General features: G+C 38.0%; 1 protein-coding gene across 19 annotated transcripts in view; it reads left to right on the top strand.

Moving 5' to 3' along the window:
• Positions 1–25,963, top strand: part of KDM6A (lysine demethylase 6A) — a 148,397-nt gene extending 122,434 nt beyond the window's left edge. For 11 of the 19 annotated variants that reach the window (XR_003570818.1, XR_003570914.1, XR_003570881.1 and 8 more), the window contains 12 exons: positions 5,987–6,116; positions 7,394–7,499; positions 8,222–8,427; positions 10,874–10,938; positions 11,039–11,113; positions 12,467–12,615; positions 13,599–13,713; positions 15,472–15,659; positions 16,840–16,981; positions 22,369–22,495; positions 23,417–23,928; positions 25,669–25,963. Coding sequence is in view for 8 of the 19 variants with exons in the window: in XM_027880448.1 (XP_027736249.1) it covers positions 5,987–6,116; positions 7,394–7,499; positions 8,222–8,427; positions 10,874–10,938; positions 11,039–11,113; positions 12,467–12,615; positions 13,599–13,713; positions 15,472–15,659; positions 16,840–16,981; positions 22,369–22,495; positions 23,417–23,587; positions 23,850–23,906 (1,531 nt within the window). In the remaining 11 variants the exon portion in view is untranslated. The remainder of the gene's footprint in view (positions 1–5,986; positions 6,117–7,393; positions 7,500–8,221; positions 8,428–10,873; positions 10,939–11,038; positions 11,114–12,466; positions 12,616–13,598; positions 13,714–15,471; positions 15,660–16,839; positions 16,982–22,368; positions 22,496–23,416; positions 23,929–25,668) is intronic. The other 8 variants (XM_027880362.1, XM_027881139.1, XM_027880839.1 and 5 more) reach the window with 2 other exon arrangements.
• The last annotated feature ends 185 nt before the right edge of the window (positions 25,964–26,148 follow it).

Genomic DNA, 26,148 nt, shown 5'->3' with positions numbered 1-26,148 from the left:
CAAACACAACTTCTGTTTGACAGAGAGTTAGAAAAGTCTGTGCAGGAGATTCTCAGACGGTTCTGAAGAGCCCAGTTGGGTAGTGGGGTAACTTGGTGTCAGCTGAAAGTTGCTGTTGTCATTTTCATGGTGATACATGGAAAGACAAATTTGAAAACTCTGAAGAATTTTTGAACTTGAATGCTTTAATTTGGCTTAATTGGGGGAAGCAAAGGAGAGGTGTAGGTTATGTGGTGACCTGTATTAAAAGGGGCTACTGAGCTCTGGGAAGTCGTTTTGGGACTCACTGGTTTGAGAACTCTTTGGTCCAGAGGAAAAGAGCCAAGTCTGTTTGAGGGAAGTATTTTGTGGATAAGGAGCTGAATTAAGTTTGTGTTTTGTTCTTAAAAACAGAGAAAGCAATTCTTTTTTTATTGAGAATTTTCTTTACAAGCAAAAGATTTTTTGGCTTCAAGGCAGGATTGCTCAGTTGCTCCGAAGGCACAGTTACTTCTGGCACATGAACTTTACTGTAGCAAGCGTTTTAAGAAAAAAAATTGAAATATTGTGGTTTCACAAGGTTTTAGGATAAGAGATTGTTTTTTGCTCAAGAGGCAAAGACAGAAATCTGCAGATGGAAGCAGAATTATCTGGAAGTGGAAAAACGTAGGAAAGATTTATAGTTTGGGGGGGAAGGCAAGTGTATGAAAATGTTTGGTACCACTTGTTACAGTGCTTTTCTTACATAAGTCAGTAATGTGATTTGTTTGTCTTACAGGCTAAGAGCAAGGTGATTAGCAAATGAAATAGAAAGGAAAGATGTAAAAAGTTATTAAGCAAAGAAAAAAAAGGAACATTACTTCTTACATAACATATAATTAACCTATGAAATTCACTGCCAACCTGTACTATTGAGGTCAAAACCAGAACAGAATTCAAAAACAATTAGAAATACATTTGCATAATGAGAAAATCCGCAATTCTATTGTAGGATTTTCTGTAGGTTTAAAGTGAAAGATCTCTGGGAGTACTGCCAGCTTTAGTACCTGGTTGTGAAAGGCTGGGGTAGAGAACTGCATGATAAACAGGTTGTATAATTAATTATCTGGTATTATTTGCATTTAAGCATAATGTAAGATCGGCTTGAGTTCTTTATATTCCCCTTTGAGAGCTCCTCTGTCTCTCTCCCCTGGCTACAGAAGGAGCTTGGGGAGGTTGAGCCTTGGAGAGCCCAAGCTGGGTGTTGTGTGTAACCACCTCCTTCCAGAGAGATGGGGATCGACAGACGTTTTTCTGTGGTTTTGTAATAACTCATTACATTACAAAGCAACTGATTGTATCTGCTAATTGTGATGGGTGGGTATTTCAGCTTTGAGTCAGGACTGGGTAAAGTAAGTGCTGTGCATCCCAGTGCTACAGCTGGTTCCTTCTGCAGGCACGTTTTAAAAATGTCTTGTTCATTCTTACTTGTAGATTAATTAATTCTGATGGAATTGAGATAGAGCATCAAATAAATCCACAATTCCTTGTATTCGTTTTAAATGTGATTTTTATTGGGGGAAGAGAGAGTATTAATTGTGTTCTTGGGAATAACTATAATCTCTTGAGCGGTAAAACCTTGTCAATTCTTGTGCAGCTAATCCTCAAATAATAATTCACTTAGACTGCCTTCACAACAAAAATAACTGCTTAAGCACAAATGATTGTAACTTATTTCTGTTTTGAGCTGTAAATTACACCTAAAATCCAAATGTATGGATAACTGGAAATTGTTCGGGAACTTTTCATTATCATCAAAAAAATCATAATCTCCCAATTGAAAACAAAAAGGGCAAATATTTTCAGAAGGACTGAAACTAAGAGTTCTAAAAGACACAGAAATTGGATTTGGAAGAGGAAAAGCTCTAGACAAGAATGAAAAAGAAGAAACAGAAAAAATACCAATCTCAGTGACTGCACAGAACTATTTGAACGGTCTGTGGAGGCAAGAGGGTTCAGTAAATATTTTTGTTCTGTGCTTGGGAAAGAGGCAGATAAAATGTTCACATCATGAGATGTCCTATAACACACTCCCTGTTTTCACAATATTCAAGGAGAAGGTTAAACAGTAGTTATACTCAAATCTGGCTTTTTTAAGCCAGAGGCCCAGATAGCATACATCCAAGAGCTCTGAAAGAACAGGCCAGAGGATTGTTTATCCTTCATAATGATTTTTTTTTTATATATAGTTCTTGGAAAACAGGAAAGGTTCCAGAGGACTTGAAGAGCACTATGGAACTACTTTCTGAGAAACAGACATAATTTTCTCAGTCTGACATTAGGCTTGAGTGAAATAATAAAACTATTGAGGTAATTAATTTAATAAACTTAAAGGGTGGTAATTAATGATAATGATTCTTGGTTCTCAGAAAATAGGTTTTATCTTATAAACTTGAATATTCTTGATGTACTTGAGAGTTTTGAGAATAAAATAGAGTTAAAACCGGTTCAGCTTTGTAACACAAGTAGCTTTAAACTTGCATTGTATCATATTTTAGTCAGCTGGGATGATGCAAAGTCGATATAGCACCTAAGAAGTGTTTAGCAACTACCTGATAAGCTTCATGTAATTGTAAATGTTTCGATGATACTGCCTTGAGATCAGATTTTGGTCTTGTTTTATTTAGCTTTTAATAGTGATGTAGAGCTCCAGCAGGGGAGTCTCTAAGGCTGGAGGTGGGGTCTACCTTCCTGTGGGGCAGGGACATCCCCTCGAGGGAAGAAGTGTGGTACGTGGATGAAGGCGTCATCTCAGGCTAAGCCATCCATCTCCATTTGTCAAGATACCCCTAGATATTGTTAAGTTATTTTAGCTTTTTGCTAAAAGCACAGGCTGGGAAGTGGGTGCTGTGTAACGAGTGGGACCAGTGACTGTTGTGAAACAAACAGTGTCACACCCCTTCTCCTGGTCACCCTTGGGTCTTGGTACAGCCAGAGGGGAAGATTTTGTCTGAGACTGAAGGCTGCAATCTGTGTTTTTTAGAAAGTGTGAGAATGTATCCTAGAAAGCAGTAGAAATCCTCAGTGATGCATTTGAGTTGTTGTTGCTCTGACCCACGGGGTAACTTGCTCTGGACTGAGAGCTGCAGCTGTGGCTCAGGACAGGCTGCACTCCTGAACCTGACAGCTGCTCCTGCTTTCTCTTCCCTCTGTGGGAGTGAAGGGTGTTCTCCTGCCTTCATAGTCCATGTCAAGCCAAGTTTCCTGTGGAAAGTCAATTTAAAAGGAATGAAACCTGTCCTCTTCATTCCTGCATCACGGTGTTGTAGGTGACTGGGTATCCAGTTTCTATATGGAGCTTGTTTTGTATTGAGTGGTCCATCTGTTGCCTCTTTCATCCAGAATGAAATCCTCTCACTACTACTGAAATCTTGAAACTGAGATTTGTGAGATTTTCATCACAGTTGCTGTGGTCAAAAAGGGTCTTTCACTTTCCTTGCACTGGCCATAGTTCTGTATTTCCAGAGGTGGAGGCTGGCAGTGGTTACTCACATGTTTCAAATGCTAGTAGCAAATATTTTTAGTACTTCTGTAGTGTTTTTTATATTTTCTATTGCTCTGTTTGGCACACTATCAATTACAGAATTATTCTTTAATAGCTCTCTTGCATTTTTATTAATAGTAAGTTATTCTGATTCATAGTAAAAAAAAAAAAAAGATGATAGAGTGAAGCTGGTCTGTTAAAGACAACTTTAAATATTCTGCCCATCTGTTTCCTGTGTCACTTGAATTATGAATGTTTTGCTATCTCAGCTTCGCTTTCCTTTGTCCCCTTTGCTCTCTTAAAATTTCTCCAGAGGGTTTTAGTAACTTAATAGGAAATTATAGCATGGAATTGGTAATATCAGCTTCAAATGTTGGGTTTATGAGATACCTTTTTTCATCTGATCATTTCCTCTCTACTGTTCTTTATCTCCTTTGCCTTTTCAGACCTGTGGTTTCTCTAAGTGTATAGAAGTTTCTCCTCTCTCTGTTGCCCCCCTTCCCTGAAGACCCCACCGTGGCTTTACTGAGCTTTGCTGAGGTGACCACCTTGCTGTGACTTCAGTAGCTGAAGTCACACTAGTTCTGAGCAATGCATCTTTTTCTTCAAGTTTGGTGTTTCTCATCTTCACCGCCTCAGAGGTTGTCTGTGAACTGTTTATTAATGCAAACTGAATTTCGTCCAAGTTCTCTTCTATTTTTAATACCATGCATTTGCACTTTTTTAATTTTATTGTTTTCAGTTGGGTAATGCAGAGGTTATATTAAGTTCTGACAGCTGCTGTTCAGATTATAATTTCACTTTGTATAGATAGTTTAAATCTCAGGTTATTGCAGCTGTGGTCAAAAAATTTCTGTGTGGTAGTGATTTTATAATGCCATGTTATTTTGGGGGTCTGGTTTTTTTTTTTTTTTTTGGTTTGTTGTAGGGGGTTTGTGTGTTGGGGGACAGTAGGGTGTTTGTAATAACTCTGTCAGACATTAAGCATTTCAGTGATTTTTTTTTTTCTGTGTTGGATGGTGCCTGATCAAAGCTGCTGCATCGTTCTTTCACTCCCTTTGAAATTCCAGTCTATTCTGGCTTTAGACTCACCCGTCTCAAGGAGTAAACTGTGTGGTGTTTTGGCAGATGTACTTTGGAGAAGTTGTTAATTATGCCTCTGTGTTTCTCTGACCTTCTGTCAGAGGTACAAAGCTGGCACATGTTCTGAACTGAGTGGCTGACTTGGTTTGTCATGATGGCCACCAGTTTTTCAGGATACTTTGCTGCAGCCTGGGGTACAGGAGGTGTTTTCCCATTTTCTTTAAAGTGTTTTTCATAACAATCAGTCTGATCTGATCTCAACTCTCAAGTTCATCTTACTCGTGGTTTGTGGTATAACTTCATTTTAAGCTCTCACATGCCAGCATCCAGCTCTGCAGTGTTTCTCAGTGCAGCATCAGAGGTTCTGTTTTAGAGAGAAGCTCTGTTGCTGGGAGTTCCATCTAACAGAAGTCATCTGTGCTTTCTGCTGGAGACTGTTGTTACCAGAACAACTTTCTTGTTGCAGCCAGTGGGTTTTATAAAGACACATGATCAAATTACGCATTGGAAACATCCCATTTTGTGGGATGTGGCAACAGTTAGTGAATCAAGTGAGGTTGGAAGAATGATTTGAATAGCGTTCAGTTGGAAGAATTTTGAAGTAGTTGAGTCATTTTTAACAAAAATGTAAGGGGTGGTTTCATCAGAAAATACTTTCCTGGTGATGGTAACTGGGTACTGACTCTAGGCTAAGCTTAGAGTGAGATTTTTCAGGCCCTCTGTTCTAGGAAAAGTTAAACATACAGTGACTTATCCACATGGAAGTATCCAGTGAAAGACTGGAAATACAAGCAGTGAGGTTCTCGCTGAAGTTACAGACAGGGGTGTTGACACAAAAACTCACTGGGGATGGGGCATTTCCTCTGTTGCTCAGAAAAATGGATTATACAGCAATGGCTCCTCTTGGCTCCAAGACGTGTAAATCAGAGAGGGGTAGGTGGTGGTTCAGTTCAGTGTCTGTAGTTGTAGTTGTGTTTTGTGACTCAGCAGGGGTTTTTTTGGCTGAGACATTGTCATTTTCTGACTTTTGCTCTGCCACAGTGCTCAGCACCGGACTGCGCTTCCTCATCTCCTGTGAAATGATCATCCACCTGATAAGGTTCTTCTCCATTTCTAGTTGAAACCTACTTTTTCTGTTAAATTTTGTCACTTGCTTGTATTTAAAATGGCTATATTTCTAACTAATAGTGGCAATGTTGTAGGTTTGGCAGGCAAAGTGGGAATAATTTTGAATAATAGCAAATTTTACACTGAAAATTCTTGATTAAAATATATGGGCTTTATTTGCATCTTAAGTTACAGTTTCTCTTTATACAACATTATTTTGCATAGGAGATTACACCAATATGTACTTATTTTATTTGTCAAGCATTGACAGAGGCAGCTCTTCTTTCTTTTTAGGAATCTGGGTAAAAATGGCTTATCTAACAGTAGTATTCTATTGGATAAATGCCCACCTCCACGACCACCGCCTCCACCATACCCTCCCTTGCCAAAGGACAAGCTGAATCCACCTACACCTAGTATTTATGTAAGTAAATCAAGTGGCAGAAGTGCACTGCTGCCTGTCTTTTGTAATTGTTTGGATATCTGAATTATGTAATGTAATTATTTTAAAGATGCACTGTTCATCACTGGGTTTTAATTACAATGCTCTCCAGACTAGCATATAAGCAGGAAAAATGCTAACCCTAAAGAAAATTTTGAGACATGGTTTGACTCTTAAAGTACTTGTAAAGTAAGAATTTCAGTAAACAAGGAGCAAAGTGCTTCAGACTTTTTTTATTTTTAATACTCAAAATGTTGGCAGAATAAGCAGAACGTTTCATTAGATACAAATGCACAGTGTTTCAAATATGTATGTACAGGTTTTTTTAAGTGACAGCTTATGTATAAATGAGCAAGTAACTCAACTAAACTCTCATAACAATCTGCTCCAAAATATAGTGAAGAAAAATTAATAAAAGACCAAGTGATGCTAAGAACAAAGTGTCATTAGGAAAAGGCAGGGTTTGGTTGGGTAGTATTTTCTTAGGCAGGCATTAAAACTTCTGTTCTGGAAGTAAAGTTTCATAATAGCTTTATTGAGCCAACTTCCTTAGTGATAGAAGAATAAATTATAGGATATCCACTTCCTTGATAACAGAAGAATAAATTACAGTATGTGCATACAACCAATGTGAAAAGCTCAAGTTAGCTTTGGTCAGCTCAGTCTGGGGGCCAGAAGAGGTTGGTGCTTCAGTTTAATACTGCAGGAGTCTGCCTGAGAGCCAGGTTGAGTTGGATGGGATAACTGGATGGTTGTTGCACCTGAATTCATCTACCTTAATAAAAGACTGTCACAGTGTTGTCCATCCAAAGTACACCGTGAGAGTAGTCTTTTAATTAATACCATTTCTTGTATACATTATGTGTAGAATTAGCTTTTTTTTAACTTCTGAAAAGGAACTGTTTTATCTTGCTCTTCAGAGAATTCTGTAGATTTAGGGAATGTACAAGGCTACTGTCAAATAAAGAAATTAAGTGCAGGAAACCTGAGTTGCAAAAGCTAAAGCAGCCTGGGAATAATTCATGCCAAGAAACAAATTACAGTAACAAATTAATTTCAGGAGTGAACCCAGCATTAACCATAGAAAGAATTGTGTGATGTAACTTTTCATTGCCCACAGTGAGGGGAAATGGAGAAAATTCCTCTTTTCTTTCTTTTGTTTCTCTTTTTACCTCCTTTTTTTTTTTTCTTTCTTTCTTATTTTACAACTAAGGAATCTAAATTGATCTGACATCTAACATTCCATTATAATTTTGCAGTTGGAAAATAAACGAGATGCTTTCTTTCCACCTTTACATCAATTTTGTACAAATCCAAACAACCCTGTTACTGTAATACGTGGCCTTGCTGGAGCGCTTAAATTAGGTAAATTTACTTTATATTTTTTTTACTTTGGGGGGGGGTGGGGAAGTATGTTTTTTTAAAGAGAAATCCCTCAGTTCTTAAAAGTGGATGTTTTATTTCTGTAATACTGTATTACTTGCATATTCCAAATCATTAGGGTAATGTGTCATTTCTCGATTTGCTGTTTTTCCTGATCTTGATTGTGTCAAAAAAAACCTACCACAAATAGAGCAGATTTTGTTGAGCACAGAGGGGAGCTGAGCTGTGGATATGGAAATTTACAGTGAGCTGTTTTTCCTGTATAAACTGGATGCATGTCTTTGTGTTTAGATTTAATGATCTACAGTCTGACTGCGTACAACGTTTTGGAGTCTGTAGACAAATAAACTTATCAGTGCTGGTAGTAAATATGTTGCATGATGGAAGTCCATTCATAACTCTGGTCTGAAAAATACTTTCTTGGTAATAGATTTAAACATTGTTTACAGATTTGCTTACCCAAGGCCCGTAAAATATTTCTTGGAATATAATCCACAGAGTAGCTGCCAAGTTTAGAATAAACTTCTACTGTTGTGTTGAGAAAAATCTTTTGAGTGTTAATCACCAGTGTTAATAATTAATGTACAGGTGGGCAGTGTCGTGAAGGCTGAGGGAGAAAAGTGCTTTAGGGTAAACTTTTAGATAACTCCAAGTATTTTATTATACGTGAACTGTCATTCATTAGTTTCAATCCTCTTTATTAGATTTAGGACTCTTCTCTACTAAGACATTGGTAGAAGCGAATAACGAACACATAGTAGAAGTAAGGACACAACTACTGCAGCCAGCAGATGAAAACTGGGACCCCACTGGAACAAAGAAGATCTGGCGTTGTGAAAGCAGTAGATCTCACACAACAATTGCTAAATATGCACAGTACCAGGCCTCCTCATTCCAGGAGTCTTTAAGGGTAAGTTCATTGTTATTATTTGTTATGGTTCACAAACTGTATATTGACTCTGGAACCAGTGAATAATGGCAATTGAAAACAAACAGAAGCTGCTGAGGGAAAGGAGACATTTCCTTAAGCATGAGGAGCACAGGTAAATTTGCAATATCTGATTTGAATAGAGGGTCAAATAGTGTCATTGTTTCCCCAAAATGTTTAGTGTAAACTTAAGTTTCATATGTAAATGTAAAACTCACAGCTATTGCATATTTTAAAAGCTTGTTAGTTCAAGCTTTCATATATTAGTGTCAAAATTCTTATTAAAACATTTGAAGTGCAGTAGGTTTTTTTTTTATTTGGGTTGCTTCTAATTTCACACATAATTTGAAATCAGATTTCTTCATTGTACTGAGTTAATTTGGATGCAGCTTATTAGAAGTTTACAGTAATATTTGTCTTTTGTTGCTTTCCAACCATAACAGTTTCTGTTTGATTTCAAAAATTTCAGACGTGTGACAGAGTGAAATCTTGGAAATAGTATTTCCCCTGCCTGCCTTGGCAGTGGGGTTGGACTTGATGGTCTCCAAAGGTCTCTTCTGACCCCGATTATTCTGTTACTGTGTGATGCTGTGAAATGTGGTTTTATTGATATTACTTTTTAATACTTGCACTGAAGTAGTGAGCACACTGCCTGTGGGCACTTCTCAAAGGCTTATGTTATCTGGTGTTACTGGTGATTAGGCTGAGATGGAACTAAGACAAGAAGATATTCTTGGCCAGTTGTTTGCTAGAAAACAGGGAAAATACCAAGGTGGGGAATTGACTGTTGTCATTTTCGCTGCCATTACGAAAAAACAGCAGTAATTTTAGGAAGAAGGGAAAGAGAAAATCCAAATTTAAATTTTATGCTTTAGAGGAAAGGATTAGAAGCAAAGAACTTAATTGGTAGTTGAAGAGAACAGAAGGGAATCTAGACAGAAGCTTTTGAGCAAGACTGACACAGGATGAAGAAAAGAAACGGGGAACCTTTGGGAAGTGTAGGGCATGGAAGTCGTCAAGAGCTTGTGACATAAATGGGATTTTGCTTCCTCTGCAGTGGTAATAAATGTAGGTAGAATATTGACTGAACTTTTTTGGTGCCCCTTGAACAGTCACACCAGCATTGTGTTCTTGCACATCATTCCAGAGGTGCTGGAAAACATTACATCACTGGAACGTTATATATATCATCATGGCTAGGCTTCACCAACAAAGATTTGAGATTATATATGTATATACATGTTTATATCTTTGATCACTTACCATGGAAAGCCTCACCTTTGGATTTGCACCAAGATACGAACTGCAGGATTTTCTGGGGTTTTTTCCTCACTTTTACAAATTGGTTGTAAAAATGCATATAATATGTTTCAGAGTGATGTTTTTCATCTTTCCCCTGGAAATTAGAAAGACAGTGTAGATGTGTCCTTTGCCCACCATTGCTTTGACCTGTCCTTAGGTGACTTTTCAGTGTTCAGATGAAAGCTTTATTTCTTCTACAGCCACAATCCTCTTGGCTTGCCTTAAGTGATCTTTTTTTCTTTATTCCTCTAACAACTATTACATTGCTTTCCTAACATGTCTTGCAGTATTTGATAAATCCATCATCACAAGGTTCCTTTTTGTTTCTCTTTGTCCTTCGTTCAAAGGATGAATAAGACTTTCTCAGGTACACAGGGCACTTTGAGGTTTAACAACAATCCCATTCAAAGCCAGAGATCTTTGGATTGACTCCAGACAGTTCATTCCTCCTTTTGGTCTCTTTCTTTTTCCTTCTCTGTCCATATACTTGCCAAAATAGAAGCCTTTAGAATAGGAGTTTGAGTGTGCTCTGCTAAAAAGATCAAATTGCATCATTTAATATTGGATGGATTTTTTTCCACTAGTCATGGTCCCAGCCACTGCAGTGCTAAAATAGCATATGGCCATGAAAAATTCAAGAGATTTTATGTAATGGATTTTATAAAATTGGTTTTATAAATGTTAGTCATCCCGGTTTCATATAGGGATACCTGCCTGACTTTGAAGGAAGGTGGATGTTCTAGTCTGAAAAAATCAACAGTATTCCTTGAGGATTCACTTGCATAAGGAAGCAGAACAACAGACTCATTTGCACCTCTGATGCAGGCCCGAAATGTTTACAGTGTAGGCATTTTCTGTTGTCCTGGCCTGAGTTTCAATGAATCTGCAATCATGAAGAATTGTTTTTCTAACTTTTTTATCATTTTCTTGACAGAAATATCGACACAAAACCTCAGATACAGATATTTCAAAGATTGTTTCAGCATATTGAAACAAATGTACTTTTATCCATGACCTCATTATCACTTTATACCTATATATTTTACATATGTTCTTTTATGTGTGTGTGTATATATATATATATATATATATATATATATAAACATTTTAAAATTGCATTTTGTAGGAGGAAAATGAGAAGAAGAGTCACCACAAGGACCACTCAGATAATGAATCCACATCTTCTGATAAGTAAGTGTGGTACAACTGTGTTAATTCTGTAGTTGGTTCTATGTGGTATTTTACATTTCCATTTTTCACATTTGCCTGTTTGTATTTTTTACACTTGTAGCTCTGGGAGGAGGAGAAGAGGACCTTTTAAAACAATCAAGTTTGGGACCAACATTGACCTGTCAGATGACAAGAAGTAAGTTGATTACAGTTTCTGCTGCTCACAGTCGTGTTGTACGGTGTAATACCCCTGGAAATCCAGGATATTCTTCGCAGACATCAGTCAGTCTGTTGATAAACCCAATTCCAGTTGCACACTCCCTTTCCACCATGAAATGGGTCTTGAAACTGTTGTTATGAGTCCTTTTCTTACACTAAAATATCTTTTCAAACTTTTCTTTCCAGGATTTTTGTTTTCCCAGAAATGAATTTAAACATCCATCAAAAACTGTTCTTTCTAGTCCTCCTTCTAATCGGTTCCCTTTGATTCATTATGAGGGTTTAAACTGTTTGCTTACAACTTTAATTACTTCTGACAACACCAAGTTTATAGTCTTTGCATAGAAATTGTAAGATTAAGGTTTGTTTCTTTTTTTGTTCGTCTGAATTTTTATTATTCAAGGTGGGATTTTTTTCCTTTCATTCATACTGTCATCTTTTCTGTTTCCACTTTCTCATAACTCTTGCTTCTTTATCCAGGAGCAAAATCAGAATATGTAATAAAGACCAGACCAGTGCTTGCCTCCGGGTAAGCTGTGATACCTCTCCCAGAGCCTCAAAAAATAGGGAATAAATGATTATTCTTTAGACTTATCCATCTGTGAGTAGATGAAGGTAGCTTAGAAAAACATCAGAAAATACCAGAAATACTCTGAAAAAAAATGGTTTTATTGTCCAGTAATAATTATTTCTTTGGTTCAGTCTCCAGTTAGTACATATTTCCATAAAAGGTCTGACCTGTCTAGACTGTCAATTCTGCCAGCTGCAGGGCAAAACGTGTGATCTGTCTCAGTCATTAGAGCAGAAGAAAAGTTTAGGGTGTCAAGGAAGTAAGGACTGCTTGAGATGATGAGGACTTTTGTGGTATAATCACTGAAAGATCAGTGTGTGTATCCACATATGTGATTAGAAGTGGTTATAAAATGTCAAATATCAACACTATTTTATTCTGAAGGAAATTCCATCCGTAGGATCAAAACGGTTGCTAATAAACTATCACTTGGAATAAACTTTTGGGAGAGAGACTTCACATTAACCTAAGCAAAACTAAGCTGTGGCTCTTAGGGAATTGGATTTTGATAATTTAAATAGTTCTTGTAGGATCCCAGTAGATGCCAGATCTTCTGATCTGTAATCTCAGCTTTTGCTGCAGAACTCTCTTTCCCCTCAACTTGCCCGTCAGATCTGTGGTCGTATTTGCAAGTATTTCAAATGGAAAGAGTAACACAGATACCTGTGCCAACAATTTTTCAAAAATGTTTATATTCCCCCAAACTCTTCTTAGAGTTTTAGGGATTCACAAGTTTGTCAATTTGCTATTTTGCTGCAGGTGGAAGTTGCAACTCCATGAACTGACAAAACTTCCTGCTTTTGTACGTGTGGTATCAGCAGGAAATCTTCTAAGCCATGTTGGTCATACCATCCTGGGCATGAACACAGTGCAGCTGTACATGAAGGTTCCAGGAAGCAGGACACCAGGTGAGTATAATTTCTGCATGAAAAAATCAGGTTCTACTGCTGAGGTATTGATTTAACTGCCCTGCAGATTTTCTGTATCTCACAGCATGCCTGAACATAATAAAATTGTACCTATTGAGTATTTCTTTTATTACTTGTTTAACTGAACTCTATGTGTACAAAGTACTGAGTTGTCTTATGGTGGAAATTTCTGGATTTCTGCAGTGGTGGATAATTGTCATACTGACTCTTACAGGCAGTGTTGGATTCTTGAAGGAGAAAAATAGGATAGGTTTACGTACCTGGATAGTATTTGGATTTTACATACCTTGAAAGTATTTATAGGCTTCCCAAGTAGGTCTTGTGCAATCATAAAAATCAGTTTATTTTTTATTGGTTTAGATCCTTTATTGTTTGAGAATAGGACTGAACCCTCCATGATGAATAGTGCTGTGTTAGGGGACTGGACTGAGACTGGAGGAATCTGGACTAAATTTCAAGATCTGTTTTTTTCTGAAGTACAACTTCAGAAAATTCCATTAGGGATTATGGCTCAGTTTTCCAGCTGTCAAAGGAAGATAAAATACTGGCATTTCTACATTGATTTTGAAAGCTCTTTCGGAAGGGTTTTCTTAGTACTTGTCTGTTTGGTGCCTGAAGTCATGAAGTTTTGCACCTGACTGGGACTGTCAAGAGATATCATGAAACAGAAAATCTGAGCTTTTGAAGCATTTATTTCTACAGGGAGAGAACTGCTGAAATATTGGTCAGATTCACAAGATTGATAGTTCCAACTTTTCATTTTCCACAAACTAAAAAAGGAGAATTCTCTTGTCACTGGTAGCTTAATTGTGTGAGGCACCTAAACAGCGTTATGTGTCATATAAAAAATACAAATACGAAAACTGTGGTGTAAGTTTTTTTAGTAATTGTATCTTTGCATTTTCATGGCATTATTTTGATAGAAGAGTCTTATATAAAGTGTGCTTATTTTTCTCTATCAGGTCATCAAGAAAACAACAACTTCTGTTCAGTAAATATAAATATTGGTCCAGGAGACTGTGAATGGTTTGTTGTCCCTGAGAGCTATTGGGGTGTCATGAATGACTTCTGTGAAAAGTAAGCTGGCTGTGCTGTTTTTGTCTGTATTTTTATCAAGTTCTCTGTGCCTTTCTGAGACCTGAGGGGGGGAATTACCGAGGGTGGGGGGTTGTGTGGGGATGTTAGTTTATGGGTTTTCCATGTAGTCAGAAAAGTATTTTAAAGTCAAAATGCAAAATCTAGAGTTTATACCAAATGTGACGTTTTTACAATGTACAGAAACTTGGATTGCCGCTGGTAGCTTTGCTCTCAAAAATTAACATTGGAGTCCATTACTTGTTGTTGCTTTGTTTTTTTTTTCAAAATAAATGAAGGAAATACAAGAGGTGAGCGATTGGTAGTAGCAAATGCTCATCCAGATTCAAGATTCACATTTATACTGCATGAAGGGGGCTCAGAAGTTTAGCAGCTGCCTGCTACCAATGTGTACTATATGGCATCATTCCAGTTTTCGTAGTGGTAATTTTTCCACATCAGAAAATCCATCATAGCCCTGCTGTTTATCCAGGCACTCTGTCCTGCATGTTCAAGTTGACCTCTGCTATTGCTATTGTAATTCACTGGAAAATCTGAGGTACCCTGAGCAGTGGGGGGGCTGCTCAGCCAGCTCTTAAGATGAGGGTTTCTGTGTTGTGCCCTGTGCAGGCTGGTTGCTTGAAAAACAAAGAAAACAGTGCATGTTTGCACATGCACCCACAAAAAATAAAGGTGGAGGAGCAGCAGTGGTGTCCCTTAATCGTGCTGGTATTCAAGCAGTAGCCTCTAAAGTTGATTTCGTGAGAGAGATGGTTTTTTTTTTCTTGTCTTGCCCAGTTAAACCTGGATTAAGCTCTTGACTTTAGAACTTTTCCAGAGCTCTGCAAATACATCTCAGTGTCTCTGTTGTACTCTGTATTTTCTGCCTATCTGCTGACAACTGCTTTTATTTCATCCAGCTTTCCAAGGATTGGCCATCTCAAAACTGTAATTCCACTGATGCAGTTACAGTGTCTCTGACACAAAATGCCTTTTACACTCATGACACTGTCTTTCTGAGGGTGACAGAGAAACTGAGATCTTGGTAACCTCACAAAAGGTCTGCACTGCCTGGTGAGAGGCACTGAATTGTCTTTGCAAACTGTGCATTGCAAGTAATCTCTCATGGTGCACAGTAAAATGACTTTATTTTGCGTTACCTTAATGGAAGAGTCCCTGCTTGGGAAGTCCATATGGAGGTGTTTTTCCATGATTCCCAGGAGAGCTGACTTTCTTTGGCTGAACATAGCATAGGCCTGTGGATCACAGTTGAAATTTTGCCAAGAGGTTGCTTGTTGTGTGGACAAGCTTCACATTCACACACAGACAGTGCGAGTACATGTTTCAAATCTGAGCGTCCTTAGGAGCTGGTATGGTCTGTATGGAAAATCAAGCACTGGTTAAAAAAGCAGCATCCAGCACCAGTGTCACACTAGATCTGATCAAGGGTTTCTCTGCCTCGGCATTAGTGAAGTACTGGGAACCTTAAAGGAAAATAGATCATAACCTGAAGCCATAATCTGACTTCACTCGGGCAGTTGGATGGTTAGGTGTTCCGTTGTTGCAGGATGTGAAATGTGGAATTATGGTCAGGAATTTTATACGTGAAACTTTTCCTTTTGACTAATCTTCCTGGGTCACTGATTAGCTGCAGAAAGCATTTATGGTGCTGATGAGTTTTTACAGGTAATTACACTGAAGTATCTGCCATTACCGTGTCTGTTGGTAAATGCTGAAGACTTTCCTTTCCTGTTGTTTCAGGAACAACATGAATTTCCTAATGGGATCTTGGTGGCCAAACTTGGAAGATTTGTATGAAGCCAATGTCCCAGTTTATAGATTTATTCAGAGACCAGGGGATTTGGTGTGGATCAATGCTGGCACTGTTCACTGGGTTCAGGCTATCGGTTGGTGCAACAACATCGCGTGGAACGTTGGCCCTCTTACAGGTATGTTTGAGCGGTGCCTGGGCTTGAACTGCTTAATTAGGTGACATTATAGTGCTTGTGTCACAGAACCTACAATTTCTTGCTAATTTACCATGCTTTAGTAGATTAAAAAATAATTAATGTGCTGAATTTTTAAAACATGATGTGTTGAAGGCTGTAAATAATTCCATTCTAAGAAGAAGGGGAAAAGCAGGAAGAATGTAGCCTTGGCACTCAAGCTTTTAATGGGCCTGTGAGAATAAGTTGTTTATATTAATTGATACATTGTTTTGTTAGGCCATTTCTTAACTTTTTTCTCCCGAAATTTGTTCTCCCAGCAAACTGCTCTATAGCTTGTATAAGAGTTTAAGGACTAGTCCTCTAACTTTGGTGGGGGTACTTGATAGCTCTTTGGTGAAAACATCAGGAAATACAAGAACTTGTGAAATTTTGTTATGAAAGAACATTAGATTTTTCAGACCTCCTGTTCTAGAAGTCTTTAGTTTTGAACTGTATCTTGAAAGGTTTTTAGATTTGAGCGTGGAAAGAAATTTCGGTTAAAATGAGATTCTATCAAGCATCTGAAGAGAATGTACTTCAAAAAAACTTCTGGGTTTTTTAGGTAGTTTAAAGTGTGCCTTTATATGGTGCAATAACAGTATATCTCTGGGATTGTATGATTGACTGATACAGAGCTCACATGTTCAGTCACAGTAAATTTTGTAAAACATTTTTAAAAGAAGGGTGGGGTGAGTAGGCTGCTTAATGAAAAGTCTGACTCACTGCAACAAATCTCTCAAGGAGAGATTATATACCATAGCAGTGTAAAATTATGATAAAGAATGAACAGAGGGAGATGCAGACATTTCAAATCTAGATTTTTTTTTTTTCCTGTTATGGAACATTTGAAAGTTTAGTAATTAACTCTTTTTGAAATACTGCACTCTGTTCACCTTAGAAATGGAACACTTGTCAGTAACTTGTTTTCCCAGGTATTTGTTGCTGCTGTGGTATTTGTTCTTTTAACATTATAAATACACTTTTTAAAAAGACATTTTATAGAATTGAAATGTAGTTGCAACGAGTGGGTCATTGCAAATGGAGTTGAGCTATGAAAGATATAATTTTGTATTAAAACCAAATGATCTTGGTTGATAATTGTTTCTTGATTAACTGCTACTATAATTTTTGTTTTGTGCAGCCTGTCAATACAAGTTGGCAGTGGAACGGTACGAGTGGAATAAGCTGCAGAGCGTGAAGTCCATAGTACCCATGGTCCATCTTTCATGGAATATGGCTCGAAATATCAAGGTCTCAGATCCAAAGCTTTTTGAAATGATAAAGTAAGTTCCACTTATTTGAACATCTCTCGTATGCTTTTCATACATAAGCCAGTAGTTGACTTGTGAGTAATTCTTTGTAAGACCTCCCCGTTCCTGAGAACCAAACTAAAATTATTTTGGGTCCTGTTTTTCAAACACACCATTTATGGATGTCCTTAATTTTGTTATGTTTTGTGTGATGTTATTGTGGCATAACTTTAGAATCATCTCAGGAATGTTTTAGTTAAATGTGCCATAGCCTTAAGTCAGCAATTTACAGAAACAGTTGACTTGGATCACAACAGCTGCTCAGAGTACATACGATCAGAAATTAAAAAATTAGGTCATCAACCCAAATATTAGAATATATATTCATTTTTACGGCAAAGTTAAACTTAATTTTACATTTCTAGAACTTCTGGTTAGTGCTCTCACTCTGTCACTTGGAGATCCAGAATAAATCTTTTAAATAGAGGCAAGTAGGAATTTGAAAACCTCCTTCCCTTTGCTCTTTCTTCTGAACAATGATTTGATTGATGTGCAAAATGATAATTGAGTTTAGTGACATTTCTCATACACATATTCCAAAATGCAGGAATATTCCAGGCTTTAAGCATCTTCAGTGATTTTTCTTTGAAGAGTCCAACTTCAAGAAAATATAAATCATATTGCAGCAGGCTGAGGAATGAATGAGCATTTCAGCATATAACCTATAGGTTTGTCTTAAGGAAAGTGGGGGGATGAATTCCAAAGGAAATTACTCATCATGAGAATCCTCTGCTAGCAGCATTCTCTAGTTTCCCCAAGTACCAAAGCACTTCTGAGCATTTCTTAGTCTTATCAACATCCTGGATCCACAAGCGTTGAATCCTTTTATTATGTGCCTCGAAATGGATCCTTAAAAAAACAGGTGAATTGACTTGCAAATAAAAGGGCAAAGAAAAAGAATTTCTATTTTTTTCCCCCAGTAGGATTTACTGGTGACATCTGAGTGAGACACCTTTTTACAGTAGGAATTTAATTTAGGCTTGAACATCTGTTGCAGAATGGTGGAATTGGTGAAATGTTAAATTTATAAGGGCCAAGAATGTTGGAAGTAAGACAGGGAGGATTGTAGTGGCTGCAAAACTTGATTATGGGATAGCATTTATGTGTGAATAATTGCTTAAAATCTAGTAACTGATATCTAGGGTAAAGAAAATATTTGCTGAAGGCCTGACAGTCCTGCCCCTTCAATTATGCAATTAGTGCTCATATTCCAAATGCCAGCTGTCATAAAAGGGAGAATAAAAACTGAATAGTTGGAAATGAGAAAGTGGGGGAAAAGAAACAGGGTGTGGGAGGGAGGAAGCCAAAAAGTCCATTTAAAATAAAAAAAAAAAAAAAAACAGACCCACAAGCTTTACTTCACTTTTATCTTTATATATATATATATCTTCCCAAGCCCAGCAGGCATCTACTGTAAAACTCAAAGCAGTTCTGGGATGTTTTTGGCAAAACACGATTTTGATATTTTTGCCACCTCTATTTTGCATTTGCACAGGTTTGGAGGTTTTTTGCCACAATTTAGACATAAAAGGAGAAAAACATGACTGAGCACAGCATCCTTCTCCCAGAGAATCTTTTAAAACGTTGTGAAGAAACACAGAGGACAAAATGGTAGTTTCCCGTTGTCTTGCTGGCTGACAGCAGCTCAGCTTTTTCTAGCAAGAGACCTAAACTTTGGTTGTACATTACAAATAAACAGAGGTGCTGAGGAGCAGATAGAAACCTTGGTCGTGCATGCATTCACTTAACCAGTCCCCTGAACCCATCCGTTTCCAGTTTGCTGGGATCAAACCCTCCTTCCAGGTTAGTTGGCAGACAGATCCCAAGTTCCATGCGCTGTGTGCGTGGAGGGGAAGAAGATGGGATGATCAGCTCTGGTTTGTAGCATCCAGTAGCAGAAATCTGAGATAACTCTTCGTGGTGGTTACTCCTGTAGTTATGGCATAGCTTTTACCAGAAATGGGTGTCACCACAGTCTGGTGTCCGGCCTTGGCTTTGTAGTCATACTGGAAATGCAGAAATCTTTCTTAAGATATGAGAAAAGTTCCCTAATTTTCCCACGGACTGTTTGTCTGCAGGAAAACAGCACCAGCTGGGAAGTGGCTGTTGCCCACTGCACCTGGATTTTCTTATGTACAAAGTATAGACATTTATGTGTTTTATATATGTGAGTGTGTTTATGCCTGGGCATAGAAACACCTGAAAAATAATGATTTTTGATAGAGCTGATTGAATTTCTTCTTAGATAGCTGACTTAATTTGTCATCAGAAAATAAAGATAAGTGACACAGCTGTCATCTTTTTGCCAAGCACAGGTGTATCTAAAATTGCACATCGAAGATACGTGAAGTGTTTAGGTAGCTTTGACTTCTGTCTCTGGGGCTTCTTGGGTATCAGAGTAGTACAAAAGAATAACTCTTGGAAAGCGGTAAAAAGTAGCATTTAATTCAATTTGAAATATAAATACTAATATATCTTAGTGGGTTATGTGAGAGTAACCACTGCAGAGGCAATAAAGTAGAATTTGAGCATACATCTAAATATAGGGAGCCAGATTAGCAATGAAAAGAGACAGGATAGCAGAAGGGAAAAAGTAATAGAAGGAAACTTTGCTTTTGGAAGAAATCTGAAGCCTTGTTATATTTTTAGTTAATGTGCAATTCAGTGCTGTCTTGATAGATAAAAGGCAAAGAGCAAAACCTGAAACCTTCTCATGAGATGTTTTTGAAAGATTAGCTTTTAACAGTAGAATCGTGAGCAGGAACACAGCAGACAAAACAATTTAAAGCTTGGCTGAGGGAGGACATCCCTCAAGAAAAGAAAAATTAACTGCAAACCTCTTCTTAGATGGAAACCAGAAGGACTTTTACAAATGTATCTGAGGAAGAGAAGAATTTTAGAGGTAGTGCGAACACAGTAATAAAGGCTTAAAAAATTAATTCCAAAGTCACTGAAATACTAAGTTCTTTTACAAAAATAGTTTCAGAAGCATAAAAGAACATGACACGGGAGAAATTATTTTGCAAAGAATCATGAAGCCAGATAAAATACATTTAAGTATCAGGCAAAATTTATTACTGAAGGGTACAAAGAGGTCAGTTCTGGATTGCCATTGGAATGATCACACTTTGAGAAGTTTTACCTCATATCTGAATATTCAAACACTTTTCTCACTGTCCTTCTAGAATAAGTCAGCATGATGTCCATTTTTAAATCTTCTGTTAAATATTTGAATTTTACTGGCCATGATTTACTCATATCTTCATGCCACACCTCTAAAGAATTTGAGAGAGAGGGTGTAGATTTTCTTTTAACTTCACTGAACAAGAATAAAAGCAGGTCTGCAGTACTAAAAGCTGACCCCATATAACTTGCACATTGTGACTCTGCTAGGCACCTTTTTGGCTTTCTTTAGGCTTCCCAAACTTCAGGAATAGTGCATTTTCAAAGGCACAGTTTGTATGCTTTCTCCCATACTTGACAGTATGAAATAGTTAACATTTATATTTTTAAGTGCCATTACTAGGACCTGAATTTTATCCAAGGAGAGGAATCTCACCTTCTAGCTATTGTTTTCTGCTTTGGTTGCAAATGTGGCAGACATTGCAGTGATGCTGTAAGTGGTTACATTTTGGGCACTTCTCTTTTCACATCGGTAACACCAGAAAGCTCTTCCAAAATAACACTTTTGAAAGTTCTTGGAAGTCAGGAGTGGAGAACAATGGTGGCAAGTCTGCAGGTGTGCTTCCAGTTGCTCTTTGGCATCCCAGATAACAGCAGGCAAGAAGAATGGTGGCTTTTTAAGTTTATTTGACATAGGACTGTATTGCACAAAGGAATGGTTTTCCAGAGTTACTGAGCTTGTCAGGGGCACGATAACCCAACACTCGGTGAATCAATACATCATCCACCACACGTTGTTGGCCTTGACATCGTAAGTCCCACTCACATCAAACTTCAGAAGTGTTGAAGGAGTCACAGCTTAATGAGCTGTATAAGTTCCTTGACATTTGGTATACAAAAATCAGATGTTTAACAAGAGAAACACACTTTTCAGTTTTGGGTTGCCCTTACAATGAGGGTGTTGATGAAGCCATAGATTTGTTTTTTAGTGAGGATGAACAATATGAGTGTAAAACAAGAGGAGAGTATCTCAAAAGTAAACCCAAGATTCTGTTTCCAACTATTTGGAAACACATGAAAGAAACTTTAAAAAAAATACACAATGTACCTATTACATGTTTAAGGCTTTAAAATGGGAGGATCGAGTTGAAAACATTTGATAGAACTCTTGAGCACTTTGTTTTCTGTCCAATGTTTGTTTTTCCCTTTAATTTTTTTCAATCTTCCTTCTACTTCTAATGAGCATGTAACGTAACCACCCTGTGGAGGAGAAAATTAAAGGCTGCAAAGACTGCAGCTCAAATAAATAGGATAGCTGAGAGCTAAAATTATTGTAAATAACATTGTAATTTACAAATCTGGTGACCTATTTTGCCAGCTTTTTTTTTTTTTTTGAGAATGTCTGTAGCCCATAAAGTGCTAGAGAGCAAGTTACATTTTCTTGTACAGAAGAGAACTGCAGAGAATTGTGTCCATAAAATCATTATTTATATTTTTTTTTTAGCTTTTCTAAAAGTATGACAGGGAATTATGGATTTTAATTTGACATTTGAGTGGTTCTTTTCTTCATTCATAAAAAATAAGTGTTAGACTAATTTTTTCTGTAATTTTTTTTTTTAATTGAAGGACTTACTTATTAAATACCAACCTGCCTGTTCATTTTCCTTCTGCATGGAACAAGATACATGTTGATAGAGTCTGTTTCTATTGTTTGTAAAATGATTCCTGGCAGAACTTGGGGTTTCAGACTTGGGATCGTTGAAATTAGTAGTGCTGAGGAAGTAACAGGGTTTTTAGGATGTTAAAACAGTTCTGTGGATCAGGCTGCCGTCACACAAAACGTAAACAGTTGTGTTGAACTTGGCAGTTCAAGCTTTGTGCTGACAGATTTACAGTTCAAAATAAAATACATCAGTTCTTTTGGAAACAAATTGTTTTATTGTGCTTAAAAGGGCATTCATGCGTTTCAGTCCCAAAAAAAAAAGGGTACAAAAAAGAAAAAGGTACAGCAGGGCAAGGGGCCGTACTGACGTGGAACAAAACTACACAGAGGTCCATAAGCACGTGCTGTGACTTCTCCCTAAGTCTTGAGTCCAGTGAGTCTGACTAGGCAACTGCTTTTGAAATCCCGGAGTAAGAAGAAATTTCCCTTTTCCCAGGGAAAGAAATTTAAGCCTGTCTGAGTCTTGCTGTAAGGTTGGATGTTGAACTGAACACACAACTGGTTTTGGTTGCAGGTACTGCCTGTTAAGAACTCTCAAACGGTGTCAGACGCTGCGGGAAGCTCTGATTGCTGCAGGAAAGGAGATAGTCTGGCATGGGCGAGCAAAGGACGAGCCAGCTCATTACTGTAGCATTTGTGAGGTCAGTAAAAATATGTCTTGGGCTTGTGCAGTATTGATTTAAATTTTGCCCTGTCTCTTCTTGTTGTTGTTGCTGTTTAAATTTTGCTTTTAAGTTGCAGCATCTTCTCTGTGCTCTGAGCACATTTATATGATGCAGCACTGTCTTCAAAGAGCTTATCCAGAAGTTTTTCTGGACAGAGGCTGCAGTCTCTCCCACAGTACTTCCACAGCATTGTTCTTCACTAGGTCGATTTCCAATTCTCAGTTATTATATCCCTTCCTGCATGTAATTTGATCTTCTGGGCTTCATTTTAAAGGTGTATCTGTCTTCATTTCAGAAGTAAGCAACACCCCCAGAAGAGAGAGAATTATTAGTGTATTTTTTTCACAGGACATATCTTTTTGCTGAAATTTTTTATTCTACCTTCTGTTACTAGTTGCTTTAAACTATGGAATAATAATTTCCAAGCTTAAAAGAAAATAAAATCTTCCTACCCCCTGAAAATCAGTTTCTGGTTATCTTCTGACTGAGCCTCTTGGGCAGGATGAGCACGTGACTCAGTAGTAAGAAAATAAATCACAACCTTCTTTTGCAGGCAAATTTTAAAAAGGAAAATTAGGTGTAATTGTTATAAATCCCCACCTTAGTGAGTAAGCCCTATTCAGCATATGAATCCTGCTTTGTCGATATTGACCCAAAGCTTTCCCGTAGCACTGTTCATGCAGACATCCTAAGTGCAATATTAGTGGTTTTACAATATTTCACCCCTCTGCCTGAGCCTTGAGAGAATAGATTTTTTCCCTGAACAATTCTCATTTTTCTCTTTGCACGCACTGGCTAAGGTTGTAAATCTTGAAGAAAATACAGTTTTTCATGGTTTAACTTAAAAAAAAAATTAAAGAAATTGTAACACTCTACTTCATGTTTCCCTTCTCGTAGGTGGAAGTCTTTGATCTGCTTTTTGTCACTAGTGAGAGCAATTCTCGAAAGACCTACGTTGTACATTGCCAAGACTGTGCACGAAAGATAAGCACGAACCTGGAAAACTTTGTGGTGCTAGAACAGTACAAAATGGAGGACTTGATGCAAGTCTATGATCAATTTACATTAGTAAGTCAAATTAATAAGTGGGTGCATAAATACATTATTTGTAAAGCAGTTGTAGACTGTCTTGGTGCTCCACTGTACGAGTACCGTGGACTTTCTGATGCAAATGGAGGTATGGGTTGTGTGTGATATTTACAGAACAAAACGCTGAAGAGTCAGAATTGTGTGAAATACTTCAGTAACTTACAGCAGAACGTAACCACTGAGTTTTCAGGAAAAGTATGATGTTACAATTCATAAAGTTGTGGCTTTAAAAATCCAATAGAGATCACCTGAAGACCATAACTGGATCAGATGGAGATGGGAAGAATCAGGACAGTGAAGCTTGGAGAAACTAGCACCAGGTTCAAGAGCATCTCTAATACATTGGTTGTGGTATGAAGTCAGTATAGCAGCAGAGCATCCTATGCACTCAGACCCCTTCCTTCCCCTTCCCCACCCATCCCTACTCCCAAATCAGCACTGTCCTTCTGCTTAGCAAGTGGATGCTCTCAAACAGTTCTGTCTTTTTGGCTTGGGGCCTCCTTTGCATTTCAATTTAAAGCAAAAAGCCTCTTTGCCATTATAGCTTTGTGCTATATATGGCAGCCTCCTGCTTTGAACTGTGTCAACACAACTGTCCTAACATTTCACCCAGGTTTCATTGTTTCAGGCAAAGATGGCTTTTTTGTAACCACGATGAAAGCGATGCTGGATGTATTTATAAGCCTTGCCTTTCTGTCAGAGGAGACAAACACTGGACTAAGTGTTACAAGAATTTCATGTTGAATTTATTACGACAGCCCAGTAAGGGGCTGTACCTTTTGGTTCATTTCCAGGTGCTGCAGAAAATGTGTGTTTAGTTATTTCATGTACTGTTAGCATGCTGAGTTGTGACCTTTTGAGTTAAGGCCTCAAGGTTCAGCAGTAGAGGCTGGTGAGAGTGTGGGACCATGTCCTCTGAATTTAATTCTCTTCATTAGTCCTACAGAGCCTGAGATGGTTGAACTTCAGTTCATACTTCTAGGAGGTCACTGTCGTTATAGTTTGTGGAATACTGCAATTTCAAAGTGATGATCTGTTATAGAAAAGCATATAAATAAACACCTGTTCTCAGATACTTCATCCAGCTGAGTGGAAATGGGGAATAATGTTTGTGTGGGGGAGAAGAGAGGGGGAGGGAGGAGCATTTTGTTGTCTGTGTTTATAACACTGTGTAGGTAACAGCAGTGATATTGTCCCTAGAACAAGGGTTCTCAACCTGTGAGTAGCTCCTTCCCCCACCAGAGCCTGAGGCTGCGGCCCCGGAGGACAGCAGTGATTGTTCTCATGTGAAATTGGTGTGCTCATTCATTTCTTTTAAAGGGAATACAGTCTCCATTGGGAAGAGTCATAGCCTAAAAAGTGACATCTCTGAGATGTAGGAGGAGAGTTAAGGTTTGTGGGAAGTCACAGGATGAGGATAATTTCAGAGAGCAAAGGTACAATAGGCCAGAGAGACTGATGGCATCAAGTGCAATACTGGGGAGTAGAAAGGTACCTTCTAGACCTTGACTCCTGAAAGAAGGCAGGAAGAAGACACTTGGCTTCACTCTTGAGGCACTTTGTCCCCATGTCAGAGAATCTGAGACCCTTTCCACCGATACCCTCACCTGAGGGGTGTATGGTTTTGTGTAGGTGAAAGAGGGGAACAAAATTAAGGCGTTTGGAGAGCCACAAATGGACCATCCCCTTCCCACTTGTAAACAGGTTGAGAATCCCTGTTTTAGAGTATATAAAGTTACATTTATACTGAGCCCACGTGGAGCTCTTTGCTGCCACAATGGGACGTGTTTTGGCAGCTCACGTCGTATTAACACAGATATCCCCACAGCACACTCCAGTCTGCAGTGTAGCCAAAATCCTGATGCAAAGTATTCACAAAATACATGTTGTCTTTGAGTAAGTTGGAAAAAAATGCCAGTATCTACTTGAAAGAGTCTTGAAGTGTAAAAAGAGTAGTGTGTGTGACTCTGAACTCTCATGGTTGCAGTTTGTGCAGGTCTTGGTTAAACACGGAGTTTTTCACCCTTGTAGAAAAGGTAATTTAATGTTTTCTCTTTCAGGCTCCTCCATTGCCATCCTCCTCATCTTGACATTTTTTCATGGACATTAAATGAAAACTTTTCTGATATTCAGGAAGTGACCCAGTTCTGCACCACTGATTTTTGTAGCTATCCCGTAAGGCTGCTGGCTGAAAGCTGTGTCTATGCAACCTTCCAAGTGCGGAGTGTCAACCAACTGGACAGGAGAGAGCACTGCCTCCTACTCCAGAACTCAAAACAAATAAAGCTCATCCAGCTGTACTTCAAAAAAAAAATAATTCCATGTTTTGTATATATCTGACAAAACTGGCAACATTATACAGACTACTGACTTGAAGACCACCTCTTTTGTATTTCTCTGTTTCTGGGCTGATGAGTTGGTTTCATCCATTTTTCCCCCTTCAGAATTTCCCTTGGAAAAAGTACTAGCTTAGCTGGTCATTTCTTTGTAAGGTAGTTAGAAATTTTAAGTCTTTCTTTGGGCAACTTTTTTTTTTTTTT

Source organism: Empidonax traillii, unplaced genomic scaffold, assembly GCF_003031625.1.
Source record: "Empidonax traillii isolate 1590-97213 ecotype Southwest subspecies unplaced genomic scaffold, ASM303162v1 scaffold1:size7828297, whole genome shotgun sequence".
In the NCBI taxonomy this organism is placed as follows: domain Eukaryota; kingdom Metazoa; phylum Chordata; class Aves; order Passeriformes; family Tyrannidae; genus Empidonax; species Empidonax traillii.
Note: the sequence above shows the minus strand (reverse complement) of the source record. Positions and strands in the feature narration are given on the sequence as shown.